An 18,010-nucleotide genomic window follows, 5' to 3' on the forward strand; every position below is an offset into this window, starting at 1 on the left:
ACACATGATAGTGGTTAAAATGGGAAATCTTTCATTGTATATATGTTACCACAATGTTACTACAATAAAAACAAAGATAAAATAAATGGTAAACACACACACACACACACACACACACACACACACACTAAACGGTCTGGGCCAGAAGGGTGCGGAGTGGAGGCCGGCGGGGTTATAAAAACGATTTAGGATTTTTAAATGCATTAAGCCGCTCAAGAGACAACAAAGGGCCCACGGGCTGCTCAGAAAAGTCATCTCTGCATTGTTCCTTGGGTGTCTCCCCACCCCCACAGCCACCTCCACTGTGTGCTGCCTCCACCGCGGACCCAGCCGTTTATCGCCAGAACCCCAAACTCTTTCTAATCTGTTACATCAGATCACCAGTGTGCCCCAGCATGTCAGATGCAGCAGCCATGGATGCCAGCTCCAAAATCACCACCAAGGACTCAAAGGAGAAGAAGGAAGTTGTGGAGGAGGCGGAGACTGGAAGGGACACACCTGATAATGGAAACACTAATGAAAAAAATGGGGAAAAGAAGGCTGACAATGAGGTAGATGAAGAAGAGAAAGAATGTGGGGAGGAAGAGGAGATAGAAAGAGATGGTGAGGAAGAGGGTGGAGATGATGAGGAGGCTGAGGCCACTACGGGCAAGCAGGCAGCTGAAGATGAGGAGGAGGAGGAGGATGTGGACACCAAGAAGCAATAGACCGATGAGGCTGACTAGACAGCAAACAAGGAAACATTAAACTTAAAAACTAAAACTAGGCCGCCGTGACCTATTCCCCCCCACTTCCGGTCTCGGGATCTACACGTGCTCCCCTCCGAGGGGAGAGGCCGCCCCCACCCACCGCGGGCAGCGCCCCCCGCAGGTGACACGCGCTCTCCACCCCCCAGCCAGGACCACAGCGTGGATTTGGAACAGGGGAGGAAAAAAAGAACCAAATCTTCCAAGGCCCAGCCTTTTTTCTTAAAACTACTTTAAAAAGGAAAATGTCTTTGTATTTTTTATTTCCGTTTTATATTTTTGTACATACTGTTAGGGGTCAGCCATTTTTAATGATCTCTGATGAGCGTTCTGTTCTACTTCTGACCTTATTCATAGTTTGACCATGTCTATTATCCTCTAAAAGGAAAAACAAAAAAAAAAAACTTGTAAAAACAAGCAAAAACAACAGCAAAAACTTATTCTGAGTATTCCAGTAACATTTTTGTGTATGTATAAGCAGTTGGTTTGTATAAGATGGTTAAAAAGGCCAAAGATAAAGGTTTCCTTTTTTTTCCTTTTAAATTTTTATCTATGAAGTTGCTGTTTATTTATTTGTGGCCTGTTTGATGTATGAATTAATGTTGTCCAACAATAAACCCGAATTTTATTTTGCTGAGTTGTTCTAACAGGGAGAGAGTGGGGGAGGGATGGAGAGAGTGGGGGAGGGAGGAAGGGAAGGATGGAGAGAGGGAGAGAGAGACAGACAGACACCACAAGGGGGTCAGGACGGGGAGGGCGCTGAGGGCCTGGTCCGGCCCCTTCCCCAGGAGCGCAGGTGGGGACTGTGGGGGGAGGGTAAGCCATGGGAGGGGAGGGGAGGGGCGGGAGGCCAGGTCCTCAGGGCAGCAGAGGGAGGGGAATGAGGCCGGGAAGGAAAGGTGAAAGGGACCCACCCGGGGTCACCACACAGTCCCCTCGGAGCTCTGTGGCAAGTAACAGAACCTTTGGGACACGACAGACTGAGAGCAACATTGCGACCCATGGGGCTTCCACCACATAATCCCTCCCACCTCCCTCCCCTAAGAGAATGCGGGGGGCAATTCTAGGTGGTGAAAAGAAGGTGTCCTTACCTTCCAGTTCAAGGCAGTCCTGGAGCTCCCGGCGGTGACCTGGGGCAGCAGCGCTCCCAGGCGAGGCCCTGACAACTGCGCCCCCTCAGGCCCCGGCACTGCTGACTCCCCGCACGTGGACCCACTGCGCCCGCTGATTGGCTGCCAGGGCCCAGCTCCTGACCAAGGAGGGTCAGGCGCATGCGCGCACGCTTTGGCGCCCTGGGCAGCGGTCAGTTTCCGCCAAGGCAAGGAGGGACAGAAGACTCCCATCTCTGGATGGGGTGCTCTGGCCCCACAATGACCCTCTTCTGGCTCACAGTCCCCTTCGTCCCGCTCCCTGCGGCCATCACACGTTCAGAGTTTTCCGGCCCTGGTGAGACTTTGGAGAAGAGATTTGTTTGTGAGGTAAGAAACTGATGAGAGAAATCTGAAGTTATTGTTAGGATTGCCGGAGGATGGGTAGGGAGAGGACAGGAAGTTTTTGCTTCTGTGGAAGCTACTGAAGAACAAAAGGCCAGGGGATGGCTGAGCAAAGAACCTCCTGGAGAGAAGCAAAACTAAGGGCATAGCCAGTGGGGGAGGGGGCTGCCACTTCCGGGGCAATAAAAATCAGGTAAAGTGCAGTGGGCGTGGGGGCTGGCTAGGTCAGACATCCCCTCTGGAGGAGGGAGAGGGCCTCCAGGGTCTACCCTCGCCTTTTGCTTTTGAGCTCAGCACACACCACAGACCGGGCCCTGCACCCTGAATCTGAGGGAGGAAAGTGGACACCAGAAGAGTAGGCTGTGGAGGTGGGCCCTGGTCTCACCTTTCCCCATCCCAGAGCCGTGCAATTTGGTGGGTGTAGTCATGGGGGGCGTAGCCCGGCCCCCATCTGCCAGCCCCCACCCCTTCCCAAGACTAAGGCCGAAGTCCCTACCCCACCCCACTCCCAGCCCCCACCCCACCCAGGACCAGCCAGTTCCCTCTCCCCACCCCAAGCACAACTCCCCCCACCACAGGAGAAGACTAGTCCCCTCTCCCCACCAGAAGCCTGGTTCCTCCCCCACCTTATGATCATCCCTGTCCTCTCCCCCTTCCCAAGCTCAGTTCCTCCCCCACCCAAGGACCAGCCCTTAAACAGGCCCCAGGCCAGGGCCCAGTCCTGCCTTACCACCTTCACCCCATCTTATCAACTCTCTCCCAACCCAACCCCAACCCCCCCCCCACCTTGTTCATGTTGAAAAGGAGTGCTGACATTATAGGAAACGGGGATGCAACTGGTTGATTTTCTTCTGGGTTTTGGGTCTTAGCTAGCATAGGAGTTCTCTATAGGATTTAAGTGGCTTAGGAACAAAGTTTGTGACTGAAACTTTTTATAGAGCCTCAGTTAAGGACCCAGGAATTTAGGATTTTTGGGACTGCAGTTCACCTGAGGTTATCATACTATGGCCATTTGGTGTATGTAGTTGAAGCTTGCATAGGAGTGACCTCCTGGACAGCCTTGCCAACTGTATTTGAAATCTCTTAACCACTGAAACCTTATGTTTTTGCCTTTCTCCCCCCCCCCTGCCCCGCTTTGGTCAAAAAGGCATTCTAAACCCCTCAATTCCAGGGCCAGGCTCATTTCTGGAATCTGTGTCCTACATTGCCAGGAGACCCAGTCACCTCCAGAGTTCTAACAGTGTCAGGGGGAAAGTGACTGAATTTATTTGAAGAGCTGGGCTCAGAGAGAGAAGGTCCACATTTGAGCAACAAAGGTTCTCTGGAGGTGACCCTACTTACAATTATAGGTGGGCTTAGCATCCCCTTTACAACCATGTTTCACAAGAGCAAGCCTCAAGATTGAGTTTGTGACTTATGAAGTAGGGGGTCCCAGATTTCACACAGCATATGTTCTTCCACAGTAGTCAGTCAATATCCCACATTATCATCACTTAGTTCTACAGTCCTTATCACTCTGCATTTTAAACAGTTCTCATGACCCAACACACTCCACAGCTCTTTTCAGCCCTTAAATATTTGTCCCAAGGGTTTGTGTGCTGCTAGTACAGTATTACTTCTAATTATAGTTTGTAGAATGGGTTTTTCCCATATGCCACTCTGTTGTCAACTGCCTGTACCAATGTCATTACTTAGAAGTATATCATGCAAGCACCTCTCTATATTTGTAGTGTTGATCTGTGGGATACATGCCTTTTAAAAACCCATTTCAATCCTGTTCACCTTCAATGAAGCTCTGATACTTAAATACAATTAATAAAAATCATCACTGCTATCCATTCCCATGCCTTTAAATTGACCCTCATTAATATGTCATAATGTTTTAGGTTATCATTCCTCCTTCACTAGCTTCCATCTCTAGGTCCCAAGTATTCTACATTATAAGACATTGATTTTGCATTGTTCTGGAAGTTCATAGTGGTGGTAACATACAATATCTCTCCTTTTGTGTCTGACTTACTTCACTCAGCAGTGTATCTACAGGGTTCATCTATGTTCATCTCTGTTGCCATGTTTCAGGACCTTGTTCCCTCTTGCTGTGGCAGACTATTCCACCACACACACACACTCATACATCTACTACATTCTGTTTATCCACTCATCTGTTCAATGACACTTGGGTTGTTTCCATCTCTTGGCAGTTATGAACTATGCCATTATGAACATCAGTGTACAAATGGCTGTTCATGTCACTGCTTTCAGATCTTCAAGGTATATACCAGGAAATGGAATTGCTGGATTGTACAGTAATTCCATATCTAGTTTTCTGAGAAATTGCCAAGCTGTAATCCACAGCAGCTGTACAGTTATCCATTCCCACCAGCAATTTCTCCAATTTCTCCACATCCTCTACAGCATTTGTTGTTCCTGCTTGTTTAATGACAGCCATTCTTATTGGTGTAAGATGCTGTCTCACTGTGGTTTTGATTTACATTTCCCTAACTGCTAGTGAAGATGAAGATGATTTCATGTGTTTTTTAGCCGTTTGTATTACCTCTTCAGAAAAAAAATGCCATTTTCATATCTTTTGCCCATTTTATAACTGGGCTGTCTGTAATACTGTTGAGTTGTAAGTTTTTATATATGCAGTAAATCAGTCTTGTCTCAGATTGATGGTTTCCAAATATTTTCCCTCATTGAGTTCATTGCCTGTTCAATTTTTTGAGGTCTTTTGAGAAACACAAGCTTTTGATTTTGAGGTGTTATCATTTATGCATTTTTTCTTTTGTTGCTTGTGCTATGTATATAAGGTCTAAGAAGCTAACTCTTATTACAAGGCCTTGAAGATGTTTCCCTATGTTATCTTCTAAGAGTTTTATTGTCCTATCTCTCATATTGAGGTCTTTGATAAACTTTAAGTTAAACCATGCTGTTTTAATGACTGTTTCTTTATAGTAGCCTTCAAAATCTGGAAGCGTAAGTCCTCCCATTTTGTTGTTCTTTTTTTTACAATGTTTTTGGCAATTTGAGGCCCTTTTCCCTTCCAAATAAATTTGATAACTAGGTTTTCCAAATCTGCAAAGTAGGTTGTTGGAATTTTCAATGGAACTGCTTTCAATCTGTATCTCAGTTTGGTTGAATTGAAACTTAGTCATGTTTAACCAATGTATTCATAAACACAGAATATTTTTCCACCTTTTTAGGTCCCCTTTGATTCCTTTATTAACAATTTGTAATTTATTGTGTAGAGATCTTTTACATCCTTGGTTAAATGTGTCCCCAAGTACTTGATCTTTTCAGTTACTATCATGAATGGAATTTTTTATTGTCTCTTAAGTTACCAGTGTGTAGAAACATTCCTGTCTTATGTGCATTAATCTTGTTTCCTGCCACTCTGCTGAATTTGTTTAATAGCTCAAATAGCTTTCTCATTGATTTCTCAGGATTTTCCAAATATAGGATCATGTCATTTGGAAATAAAGAGAGTTTTACTTCTTCCTTTCCAATTTGGATTTTGTTTACTCCTTTTATGTCCTTCATTGTGCACACTAGATCCTCTGGCTGGATGTTGAATAGCAGTGGTGACAGTGGGCATCCTTGCCTCATTCATGATTGTTTTTCAGTTTCTTACTGTTCTTGTTTGCTAATGCTGCCCATTATACAAAATACCAGAAATGGATTGGCTTTTATAAAGGGGGTTTATTTGGTTACAAAGTTGTAGTCATAAGGCTGTAAAGTGTCCAAGGTAACACATCAACAACAGGTACCTTTACTGGAGGCTAGCCAATGGTGTCTGAAAAACTTCTGTTATCTGGGAAGGCATGTGGCTGGTGTCTGCTCCAGAGTTCTGGTTTCAAAATGGCTTTCTCCAAGGAAATTCCTCTCTAGGATGCAGTTCCTCAAAAATATCACTCTTAGTTGCTCTTGGGGCATTTTTCCTCTCTTAGCTTCTCTGGAGCAAAAATCTGCTTTCAATGGCCATCTTCAAACTATCTCTCATCTGCAGCTCCTCTCTTCTCAGCTCCTGTGCATTCTTCAAAGTGTCCCTCTTGGCTGCAGCAAGCTCACTCCTTCTGTCTGAGCTTATATAATATTCTAGTAAATGAATCAAGGCCCATGCTGAATGGGTGGGGCCACACCTCCATGGAAATGATCTAATCAGAGTTATCACCTACAGTTGGGTGGGTTGCATCTTCATGGAAATCCTCAAAGAATTGCAATCTAATCAACACTAATGTGTCTGCCCACATAAGATTGCATCAAAGATAATGGTGTTTTGGGGGACGTAATACAAACTGGCACACTCTACCCCCTGGAACACAAAATGACATGATTTTTCCATATACAAAATACATTCATCCCATCACAATATCACAAAAAGTTAAATTTCAGTAACAATAATTAAGCACAAGATCCCGTCAAAATCAGTTACAGTCATGGTTTGTCCAAAAGCAAAATTTCCTTCTGTCTCTGTACCTGTGAAACTTAGAACAAGTTATCTGCTTCCAATATACAAAGGAGGAACAGTCATAGAATAAACATTCTCATAAGGAGAAACTGAAAGGAAAACAGGGTTTGAGGGATGAAAACTGTCCCTAAAATCGACAGGGCAAACTCCATTACATTTCAACGTCTGAGAGGCATTCACAGAATGATGTTGTATTCTCGGAACATTAGAGAGTGGGAGTCTAACCCTTCCTAAGGGCCTTTGTGGGATGGGGGGAGATGATATCCTATTGTTGATGCCTTACCTTGGACACTTCATGGTCTTAAGACTGTAACTTTGTAACCAAATAAACCCCCTTTATAAAAACCATTCCATTTTCTGGTATTTTGCAAATAGCAGCATTAGCACACAGGAACAGATGGATCCCCAGGAGCCGAAGGCCAGCAGATGCTGGCATTTCCTGCATACTGCAGAGGCCTGCCACACCCCAGCACACAGCAGCTGTTTCCCACCAGGAAGCATGGTGACCAGAGGCTGTGTGTGCACACACATGTGCGAGTCCCTGCAAATGTGCTCATGTGTGCATGTGCATTTCTGGGAGCAGACTATGTGGTTTCCTGTGCATGCCCCAGAACTCACCCCAGCTCCCCCATCCCATCTGCTCAGTGGGACCTTGTGCCATTTTGGATGTATTATGTCCCCCAAAATGCCATGTTCTTTAATGCAATCTTGTGGGGGCAGAGGTATTAATGTTGATTCAGTTGCAATCTCTGGGTTCAGTGTTTCCATGGAGATGTGACCCAATCAGCTGTGGGTGAGAACTTTCATTGGATTATTTCCATGGAGGTGTTACCCCACCCATTCAGGGTGGGTCTAAATTGGATCACTGGAGTACTTTAAGAAGAGCCAAACAGGCCCAGATGCTTGCTGCAGCAGAGAGATATTTTGAAGATGGCCATTGAAAGCTCATGTTTTGAAATGCAACCTGGGAGCAAGCAGATGTTGGCTACATGCCTTCCCAGCTAACAGAAGTTTTCAGACACCATTGGCCATCTTTCAGCAAAGGTTCCCTACTGTTGATGCATTACCTTGGATACTTAATGGCCTTCAAACTGTAACTTTGTAACTAAATAAACCCCCTTTAAAAAAGCCAATCCATTTCTGGTGTTTTGCAAATCATCAGCATTAGCAAACTGGGGTAGACAGGTGAGTACTGTGGCCCAGCTTTGAACCCATATACCTGTGGGTTAGACAGTTGGAAGCTGGGGCTTGGTTCAGAGCCCATATCCTTACAGTGTATAGAGGTGGAGATTGGACCCAGCTTGGAGCCCAAATAACTGTGGATAGACAGGTAGAGACTGTGGTGTAGACATGAGGAGACTGAAGCCAGCTTGGAGCCCATGTAACCGTGGGGTACATAGCTAGAGGCTAGGGCCAATTCAGAGCCCATATTCCCACAGCACAGAAGCGTGCAGCTGGGTCCCGGCTTAAGCCCATATCCACAGTGTAGACTGGTGGAGGCTGGGGCCTGCTTGTACCCTATATACCTATGTGGTAGACAGGTTGAGGCTAGGACCTGGCCTGAAGCCCATATCCACATATGGTAGATGGTTGGCGGCAGAGGCATGGCACAATCCCATATCCACATGGTATAGACAGGTGGAGGCTTGGGCCCACCTTCAGCCCTTGTAACCCTAGGGTAGATACGTAGATGCTGGGAACCAGCTCAGAGCCCATATCCCTACAAAGTAGCCTGGTGAAAGCCTGTGGCCTGGCTCAGAAACCATATACCTGTTCTGTAGGAGCCCAAATTGTGGTGTAGACAGGTGGAGGCGTGGGCCCAGCTTCAACAAATAAACCTGTTGGGTAGGTGGGTGGAGGCTGGGGTCTTGCTCAAAGCCAGTATTCCCCAATGTATTCGGGGGTAGGTCGGGGCCCAGCTTGGAGCCCACATACCTGTGGTGTAGAGAGTTGGAGGCTGGGTCTCAGTAGAAGCCCATATCCCCACAGTGTAGATGGATATACGATGGGTCCTAGCTTGGATCCATATACTTGTGGTGTAGACAGATTGGAGGCTGGGACCTGATTCAGAGTCCATATTCCTGCAATATAGATGGGTGGAGACTAGGGCTTGGCTCAGAACACTTATCCCCACAGGACAGATGGGTGGGGACTGGGGCCCAGCTTGGAGCCCATATATCTGTGTTGTAGACTGGGAGGCTGAGGTCCGGCACAGAGCCCATATTCTTGTAATTTAGATGGGTGGATGCTGGGGACCAATTCGGAACCCTACCTATGGGTACTTGAGTGGAGGTTGGTGCTCAGCTCAGAGCCCATATCTTCAGTGTAGACAGGCATAGGATTGGGTTGATTTGGGAGCCCATATACCTGTGGTGCAGACAGGTGGACATTTTGGCTCAGGTTTGAACCCATGTAACTGTGAGCTAGAGAGGTGGAGACTGGAGCCTAGCTCAGTGCCCAAATCCACCCAATGTAGATATGCGGAGGTGTGGGGCCGCACCACTGGGGTATAGACAGATGGAGGCTGGGGCCCGATATAGAGCCCAAATCCCCACAGCATAGACAGGTGGAATATGGGGTCCAACTTAGAACCCATATACATGTGGGGTACACAGTTGGAGGCTGGGGCCTAGATTGATGCCATAATCCCACAGTGTAGATGTGTGGAGGCTTGTCCTAGTTCAGAGCCCATATTCTTAAAATGTAGATGTTCAAAAACTAGGGCCCGGCTCAGAGCCCGTAGACCTGTGGTATAGACAGTTGGAGCCTGGGGCCCAGCTTGGAGCCCATATCCCCAGACTGTAGCTGGATGTAGGCTGGAGCCCAGATTGAAGCTTATATACCTGTGGTGTAGAGAGGTGGATGCTGGGACCCAGCTTTGAGCCCATCTAATTGTGGTGTAGACCAGTGGAGGCTAGAGCTCTTCTTGGATTCCATATGAACAGAGTGTAGATGGCTGGAGACTGGTGCCCAACATTGAGCCTATATCCCCACCATGCAGACAAGTGGTGGTGTGGCACCCATCTTGGAGCCCATATACCTGTGGTGTAAACTGGTGGAAATTGGTGCCCATCATGGTGCCCATGTTCCCACAAAGTAGAAGCATGGAGTTTTGGCCTAGCTAGGAGCCCATAAACCTATAGTGAAGACAGGAGGAGACTGGAGCATGGCTTGAAGCCCAAATACCTGTGGTGTAGATGGGTTGATGCTGGGGTCCAGCATGGATCCCATATACCTGTGGGATAAATGTGTGGAGCCTGGCACCTGGCTCAGAGGCCACAAACCCAGTGTAGACAGGTAGATGCTGGAGTCTGGCTTGGAACCCATATCCCCACAGTGTAGATGAGTGGAGGTGTAGGACCCTGCTTGGAGCCCGGAAATGTGTGGTGTAGACAGGAGGAGTATGGAGCCAACTTAGGGCCCTTAAACCTGTGGGGTACACATGTGAAGGCTGGGGACTGACTTGGAGCCCATATTACTGTGATGTTGACAGGTGGTTGCTGGCCCAGCTCAGAGCCCTTATACTTGTTTTTTTTTTCTTTTCTTTTTTTAAATTCAATTTTATTGAGATATAGTCACATACCATACAATCATCCCAAGTATACAATCAGTTGTTCACAGTAACCTCATATTGTTGTGCATTCATCCCCACAATTTTTGAACATAAGAATAAAAATTAAAGTAAAAAAGAATACCCCAAACAGCCCATTCCCTCCAACCCCCCTGTTAATCATTTAATTTTTGTCCCCAATTTTCTACTCATCTGTCCATACACTGGATAAAGGGAGTGTGAGCCACAAGGTTTTCACAATCACACAGTCACACTGTATTAAGCTACATAGTTATACAATCATCTTCAAGAATCAAGGATACTGGGTTGCAGTTTGATAGTTTCAGGTATTTCCTTCTAGTATTCCAATCAACTAAAAAATAAGAAGGGATATCTATACTATGCATAAGAATAACCTCAAGAATGACCTCAACTCTATTTAAAATCTCTCAGCCACTGAAACTTTATTTTGTTTCATTTCTCTTCTCCCTTTTGGTCAGGAAGGCTTTCTCAATCCCATGATGATGGGTCCAGGCACATCCCTGGGAGTCATGTCCCATGTTGCCAGGGAGATTTACACTCCTGGGAGTCATATTCCATGTAGGGGGGAGGGCAGTGAGATCACCTGCTGAGTTGGCTTAGAGAGAAAGGCCACATCTGAGCAACAAAGAGATTCTCTAGGGGAGACTCTTAGGCATAATAGTAAGTAAGCTTAGCTTCTCCTTTGCAGTAACAAGATTCATAAGGGAAAGCCCCAGATCGAGGGCTCGGCTTTCTAAATTGGTAGTCTCCAATGCTTCTGAAAATATCAGTAATTCCCCAGGTAGGGAAGTTTAATATTTCCACATTTTTCACAGTCCCTCAAGGTGGGCTTCAGAAATACATTTTTATTCTCTGACCAGCTTCTTCTCAAAATACTTTCCTATTTTGCCTTCCACGAAACCACATTTGTTCAGTTTTCTTCTTACATTACCAGTGGCTCTTCTCACTCATTTGCAGGCTCCTTCTCTACCCCATCACTAGTCCAGTGTTGCTATGGGTTCAGACATGGGCCCTCTAGCTACAACAGAATTTACAAAATCATAATGCCACATAATGCCCTATCTTTTTTTTTTTCCCAGTTGGGTGCTTTTATTTTTTTATCTTCATTTTATTGATACATATTCACATACCATGCAGTCATACAAAACAAATCGTACAGTCGATTGTTCACAGTACCATTACATAGTTGTACATTCATCACCTAAATCAATCCCTGACACCTTCATTAGCACACACACAAAAATAACAAGAATAATAATTAAAGTAAAAAAGAGCAATTGAAGTAAAAAAGAACACTGGGTACCTTTGTCTGTTTGTTTGTTTGTTTCCTTCCCCTATTTTTCTACTCATCCATCCATAAACTAGACAAAGTGGAGTGTGGTCCTTATGGCTTTCCCAATCCCATCGTCACCCCTCATAAGCTACATTTTTATACAATTGTCTTCGAGATTCATGGGTTCTGGGTTGTAGTTTGATAGTTTCAGGTATCCACCACCAACTACCCCAATTCTTTAGAATCTAAAAAGGGTTGTCTAAATTGTGCATAGGAGTGCCCACCAGAGTGACCTCTCAGCAACTTTTGGAATCTGTCTGCCACTGAAGCTTATTTCATTTCCTTTCACATCCCCCTTTTGGTCAAGAACATGTTGTCCATCCCATGATGCCAGGTCTACATTCCTCCCCGGGAGTCATATTCCACGTTGCCAGGGAGATTCACTCCCCTGGGTGTCTGATCCCACGTAGGGAGGAGGGCAGTGATTTCACCTTTCAAGTTGGCTTAGCTAGAGAGAGAGGGCCACATCTGAGCAACAAAGAGGCATTCAGGAGGAGGCTCTTAGGCACAATTATAGGAAGGCCTAGCCTCTCCTTTGCAGCAACCATCTTTCCAAGGGTAAAACCTATGGTAGAGAGAGCCCTTATACTTGTGCTGTAGACAGGTGAAGGCTGTGGCCAGGTTGGAGCCCATATACCCACAGTGTAGACAGGTGGATGCGTAGGACCAGCTACAGCCCAAATCCCCACAATGTAGATCAGGGTTGATGTGGGATCTGGCTTGGAGCCCATATGACTGTGGTATAGACAGGTGGAGCCTGAGGACCAGCTCGGAGCCCATAACACCACAGTGTCCACGCATGGATTCTGGGCCCAGCCAGGAGCTCATAAACGTATAGACAGATGAAGAATGGGGCCTGGCTTGGAGTTCATATACCTGTGGGACTGATGTGTGGAGGCTGGCACCTGGCTCAGAGGTGATGTACACACAGTGTAGACAGTTGGATGCTTGGATCCGGCTCAGAGTTCATATCACCACAGTGTAGTTGGTTGGAGGCATGGGGCCCACCTTGGAGCTCATATAAAAGTGGTGTAGACAAGTGGAGGCTGGGGTCTGACTCAGAGCCGGGCTCAGAGCCCGTATCCACACAATGTAGATGGTTGGAGACATGTAGACAGGTGGACACCGGGACCCAGGTTTGAGCCTATATACCTGTGGGTAGATGGGTGGAGGTTGGGGACCATCCTGGACCCATATCCCAACAGTGTAGACAGGTGTAGACTGGGGCCAGGCTTTAAGCCCATATAATTTTGGGTAGATTGTTGGTGGCTGGGGCCTGGCTTGGAGTCCATACCCCCACAGTATAGACGGTTGCAGTCTGTGTCTCTGTTTGGAACCCATATACCTGTCATATAGACAAGTGGAGGCTGGGGCCCAGCTCAGAGCACATATCCTACAGAGATGTGTGGAGACGTGGTGCCCATCTTGGAGCCCATATACATGTCGTGTAGACAGGTGGAGACTAGCGCTGGGCTTGTGCCCATGTACCCACAATGTAGAAGTGTGGAGGCCTGGGTCAGCCTCAGAGCATATATAAGCACAGTGTAGACAGGTGGATGCTGTGCTGTAGACAAGTGGATGCATGGGCCCAACATGGAGCCCATATACCTGTGTGGTAGACACAGTTGGATGGTAGTGTCCAGATCAGAACACATATCCCCACACTGTAGATGACTGGAAGTATGGGACCTGGCTTGGGGGTCATACACCTGTGGTATAGACAAGTGGAGGCTGGGTCCCGGCTCTGAGCCTATATCCCCACAGTGCAGACTAGTGGAGATGTGAGGCAGAGCTTGGAGCCCATATACACCCAGTGTAGATGTTTAGGGACATGGGGCCCACCTTGGAACCCATATACATGTGGGGTAGATGGGTGGAGGCTGTGGCCCAGCTGGGAGCCCATATCCCACAGTGTAGACTGGTTGGGGCTTGGGGCCTGGTTTGGAGTCCATATAGCTGTGGTGTACACAGGAGAAGGCATGGGGCCCCAGCTTGGAGTACATATATTTGTGGGTTAGATGGAGGGAGACTGCAGCCTAGCTTGGAGCCCATATTCCTACAGTGAAGACAGGTGATCACTGGCACCTGGCTTGGAACCCATATTCCTGCAATGTAGATGGGTAGAGGCCTGCGGCCTACCTCGGAGCCCATATACTGTGGGGTAGGTGGTTGAAGGCTGGGGTCTTGCTCAGAGCCCATGTCTCCACTGTCTAGATGGGGGAGGCTGGGTTCAGCTTGGAACCCATATACCTGTGGTGTAGACAAGCAGAGGCTGGGGCCCTGCTCAGAGTGCATATCCCCATGATGTGGGTAGGGTAAAGCTTGGGCCTGGTCTGGGTATAAGATTAGAGAGCACATTTCTCCTGAAATCCCCTCTGCCCTTGAAACCCCTCCCCCAGCATCCTCAATCAGGGAGAGAAGCAGCTGAAGCTGCAAAGCCTTTTGTAGGAACCGGAGCTAATGAGATCAGGCTCCAGGCACCGGCTCCACCAGCTTCACCAGCTCTCTGTGCTCGGCTTTCACTACCAACCTGCCAGCATTGGCGTGGCTGGCATGCACGGGGCACCGGGCCAACATTCGGCTACAAGCAGGGAGCACTGGCCGACCACAGGCAGCAGATGCCTCCTGTCTCACACTTCAGGCATAAGCCCTTCAGGTTAAGGAGTGGTGTGCTGGGGATGCCAAGAGGGAAGCCCAGGGCTGGGAAGTTTCCGAGTGCGCACTCGGGATGCATGTGGTCCCTGCAGCCCCTTACAAGAGCGCCCTGTGCTCCCAGCACAGTGAGGGGGTCTCTAGTTCAAAGAGCCCCTCCAGCCGCAAGAGTGTCGCCAACACCCTACACGCCCATAGCCAAAGTCCTACGCAAGGGGAGCCGGGAGCCCCACACTTGAACGGCCCGGAGAAGGGAGGGGACCAACGTTGCGCGGGCCCAGCGGCCGAGCCCTGCTCCTGGGGAAGCGCGACTTGGGGCGCGGGTGCGGGCGGGCAGGTCTCGCCGCTGGCTCCCGCGAAGCCCCACCTGGCCGGCGTGGGGCACTGGTGCAGGGCACCGGTTTGGGGATGGCAGCTTCAGCTTGGGCCAGGGCTCGCGGATCGACGCGGGAGGGCCAGGGCCCCCACACCCGGACTCCGAACCGGCCGAGTCCCAGAAGGGCGCCGGGACCACAGGCTGGGGCTGGACAAAGTAAGCGGTCGCCCCCGCCACCACGGCGACTGGAAGCGCCACTCCGGGAGAAGATCGGTATCTTTCAGGGCATGGGGAGGGATGGTGGCAGCGCCGGAGAGATGTGGGCGTGGGGCCGAGATTTAAAAAGTATCTCGGGCGCGGTAGCCGCCGCTCTGCTCGCCCCACCACCATGGCAGGCTGCGGGGCGTGGGGGTTGGAGGAGACCGGGAGGCCCCATGAATCGACCCACTGCCCCTGGAACAGCACGCAGGTCGGCCCCGAAAGTCCCGGCCGGACTGCACAGCCGCTCGGCCGCGCGGGGTCCCAACGATCGCTCCGGCTCTGCCGCCGCCTCCCGCCCTCGCTCCAGCCGGAGAATCGGGGCTGCCGCCGCGCTGCCGCCTAGGACCAGGCTACAGGCAATGTGGCACCGGCCGCCCGCGGGACCCGTTGCCCCGGCTTGGTAGACGCCCACGCGCTTGGGTGGCTCGGACCTCTCGGAAAGCGGCGGGCCAGGAGCGCGATGCAGTCGCGGCCACTCCGGGGTGCCAGGGCCGGCTGTGAAGGCTCCGATCTGGCCCCGGCCCCGACCCCGCGACGTCTGCACTTCGTCCGTGCCGCAGAGGGGACCCGGGGGGAACCCAGAGCCCTGCAGCGTCCCCGCCTGGTGCGCCAGTGGGTCCAGCTAAAGTATGCAGGTCGGGCTCCACCTAGTCCCGCGGGGGCTTCCCTGCAGAGCCTGCCCAGAGCTGGGCGCCCGTGCCTCGGGTCGTCTGCGTGGTCGGGGCGTCTCTTTCCCCTGACTTGCCCCAGGATTGGGAGAGAGGGAGGACCAGGGCCCAGGAGCTGGCTGCTGCGTGGAGGGCTCGGGGCCGGCGGCACTTGGAGGGAGAGCTCAGTGTTCTGAACAGGCACAGGGGCCTGGAAACACACTCAGGCAGGGACCCGCACACGCCCACCTAATGGCCCCAAAGTGCCACATCCCTCAGGCCAGCTGCCTGGCTCCCCAGCATGTGGCTCCCTGGGCACATTCCCCCTCCATTCCCAAGTGCCACAAGTGGGCACCTTCCTGCAGCTGGCTCCCTCCTGCCACTGGGAAGGGCAGCTTTTTGTCTCTAATCCAGTTTCCTTCCAGGCCCCCCAAGTTCAGGGCAGGGGGCATTGGTGTGCCACTCAGAAGGTCACCCTAGATCCCAGCACAGGGACCCTGGTGGGAGCCTCAAAACATTTCTGCACTGGTTGAACTTCACATTCAAGTTCAAACGTGGCTCCCAAATGCCCAGCGAAGAGTTTGGAATGTGCGTCAGGAGGCAAGCCAGGGACTGCAGCTGTGTTCTCGGCTGGTTGGGGTGGGGTGGCTGAGAGGACACTGGAGATGGCCTGGAGGGCAGCCCCTGTGATTTGCCCCAAGGTTGCTTTCTTCATCCACAGATGCTTCCTGAGCACCTACTGTGTGCCAGGAGGAGGAGGGAGCCAGAACCACAAGGGCTCTCTGGCTCAGTTCAATCAAGTACATTTGGGGAAATGGAGACTAGGAGAGCCAAGGTGATGGATATCAAGCCAGGTAGCCCCTTGAAAGTGAGCCCAGCTCAGGTCCCCTGTGTCTCTGCTGAGCCCTGCCACAGAGGGTGGCAGATCTGTGCCTGATGCTGCAGCCCATCACCCCAGAAGATGCCTTTGAGACAAGAATACTGGGCCAGGCACAGCACACCCTAAACAGAATTGATCCAAATAGACCTACTCCAAGATACTGAACAGATGTTCAAATGCTGAAGACAAAGAATTCTGAAAGCAGCAAGAGAAAAGCAATCCATCACATACAAGCAAAGCTCAATGTGACTAATTGCGGATCTCTCAGCAGAAAACGTAGGGGCAAGAAGGCAGTTGCATGACATATTTAAGATACTGAAAGACAAAAACTGCCAACCAAGAATCCTATATCCAGTAAAACTGTCCTTCAGAAATGAGGGTGAGTTTAAAATATTTGCAGATAAACAGAGTTTGTGAACAGGACCTCCTGTATAAGAAATACTAAAAGGAGTGCTACAGACATGGGAAGAGACAGGAGAGAAGAGTTTGGGGATGAGTGTAGAAATGAAGGTATCAGGAATTAGAAAGAGGGTAAAGATCAGACTTTTGATGTTGAAGGAGTATAGAATGTTCTAGAGGGTTCTAGGGTAGATCTAGACATGGATAGCACAATACTGGGTGATAGCACAAAATTGTAAGTGCATTGAACAAACATGATTGTGAATATGGTTGAAAGAGGAAGGTTAGGGGTCTGTATGACATCACAAGGGAAGATAGAAGATAAGGACTTGTAATATATCTTAGTGAACCCTAGAGTAGCCAATGAGTGTGATTAAGTGTACAAACATAAGAATGTTTTTGCATGAGGGAGGAGCAAGAAGGAATAAAATTATGAGGTATGCAACAAAGTAAATGGACCATGAAGATAGGTTGAGTGAAATAAACCAGAAATGAAAAGACAAACATAATGCCTCACTAAAATGGACTAATAACAATGTGTAAACTCTGAGAATTGAATCTGAGAGCATATAGGCTATAAAGGGAAGGATTGTGTAAAGGTTCCTAGATTGTAAGCTCTTACAGGAGTCATGTTTATTCATGAGTTGTAAGATATTTCTAAATTTTGAGTTTCTGGCATGTTTGTGTGTGACATGGTCAGTCCCTGGAGCTTTGGGTGTGTGTGTGGCACCCGGAACTCAGAGCCAGAGTTCGGCAGCTGTGTTGGCATTGCCTCATGAATGAGCTGTTAAAGAGGCTGAAAAGGAGATCAGACCTCAATTGCAGATATAAATGAAATGGACTTGGTTGGGACTGGGGAAGATCAGGCTGAAGGGTAGAGAATGATATTAACAATATTTTAAAGCACTGACTTCTGTGTGGGACCAAAGGAAGAGATGGTTATATGGTGCAAATCTGTATTTTCTGCAGCACACTATATAATTTAACTTGCATGGTCATTTGACTCAAATGCCATAATTACATGGAACCTTGACTAGAGAGTGAGACCTTGTTTGTACAAGTTAGTGATAAGCCCCGATACAACCCAGAGTAATTTGGGCAGACAATAAAAAGTATTTGCAAAGCCCCCTTGAGGGCCTATGGAAAAATGTGGAAATATGAAACTTCCCCAGCTGGGGAATTCCTGATATTCTTACAAACATTGGGCACCACCAGTTTAATAG

The 18,010-nt window shown here is 48.9% G+C and overlaps 1 protein-coding gene across 1 annotated transcript; it reads left to right on the plus strand.

Moving 5' to 3' along the window:
• Window positions 1-395: 395 nt before the first annotated feature.
• LOC119524968 (prothymosin alpha-like) lies at window positions 396-707 on the plus strand. The gene has a single exon (XM_037823693.1). The coding sequence runs from the start codon at window positions 396-398 to the stop codon at window positions 705-707; it is 312 nt and encodes a 103-aa protein (XP_037679621.1).
• Window positions 708-18,010: the final 17,303 nt, after the last annotated feature.

The sequence above is a fragment of the Choloepus didactylus genome, assembly GCF_015220235.1.
Source record: "Choloepus didactylus isolate mChoDid1 chromosome 23 unlocalized genomic scaffold, mChoDid1.pri SUPER_23_unloc11, whole genome shotgun sequence".
NCBI classification, from domain to species: Eukaryota; Metazoa; Chordata; class Mammalia; order Pilosa; family Megalonychidae; genus Choloepus; species Choloepus didactylus.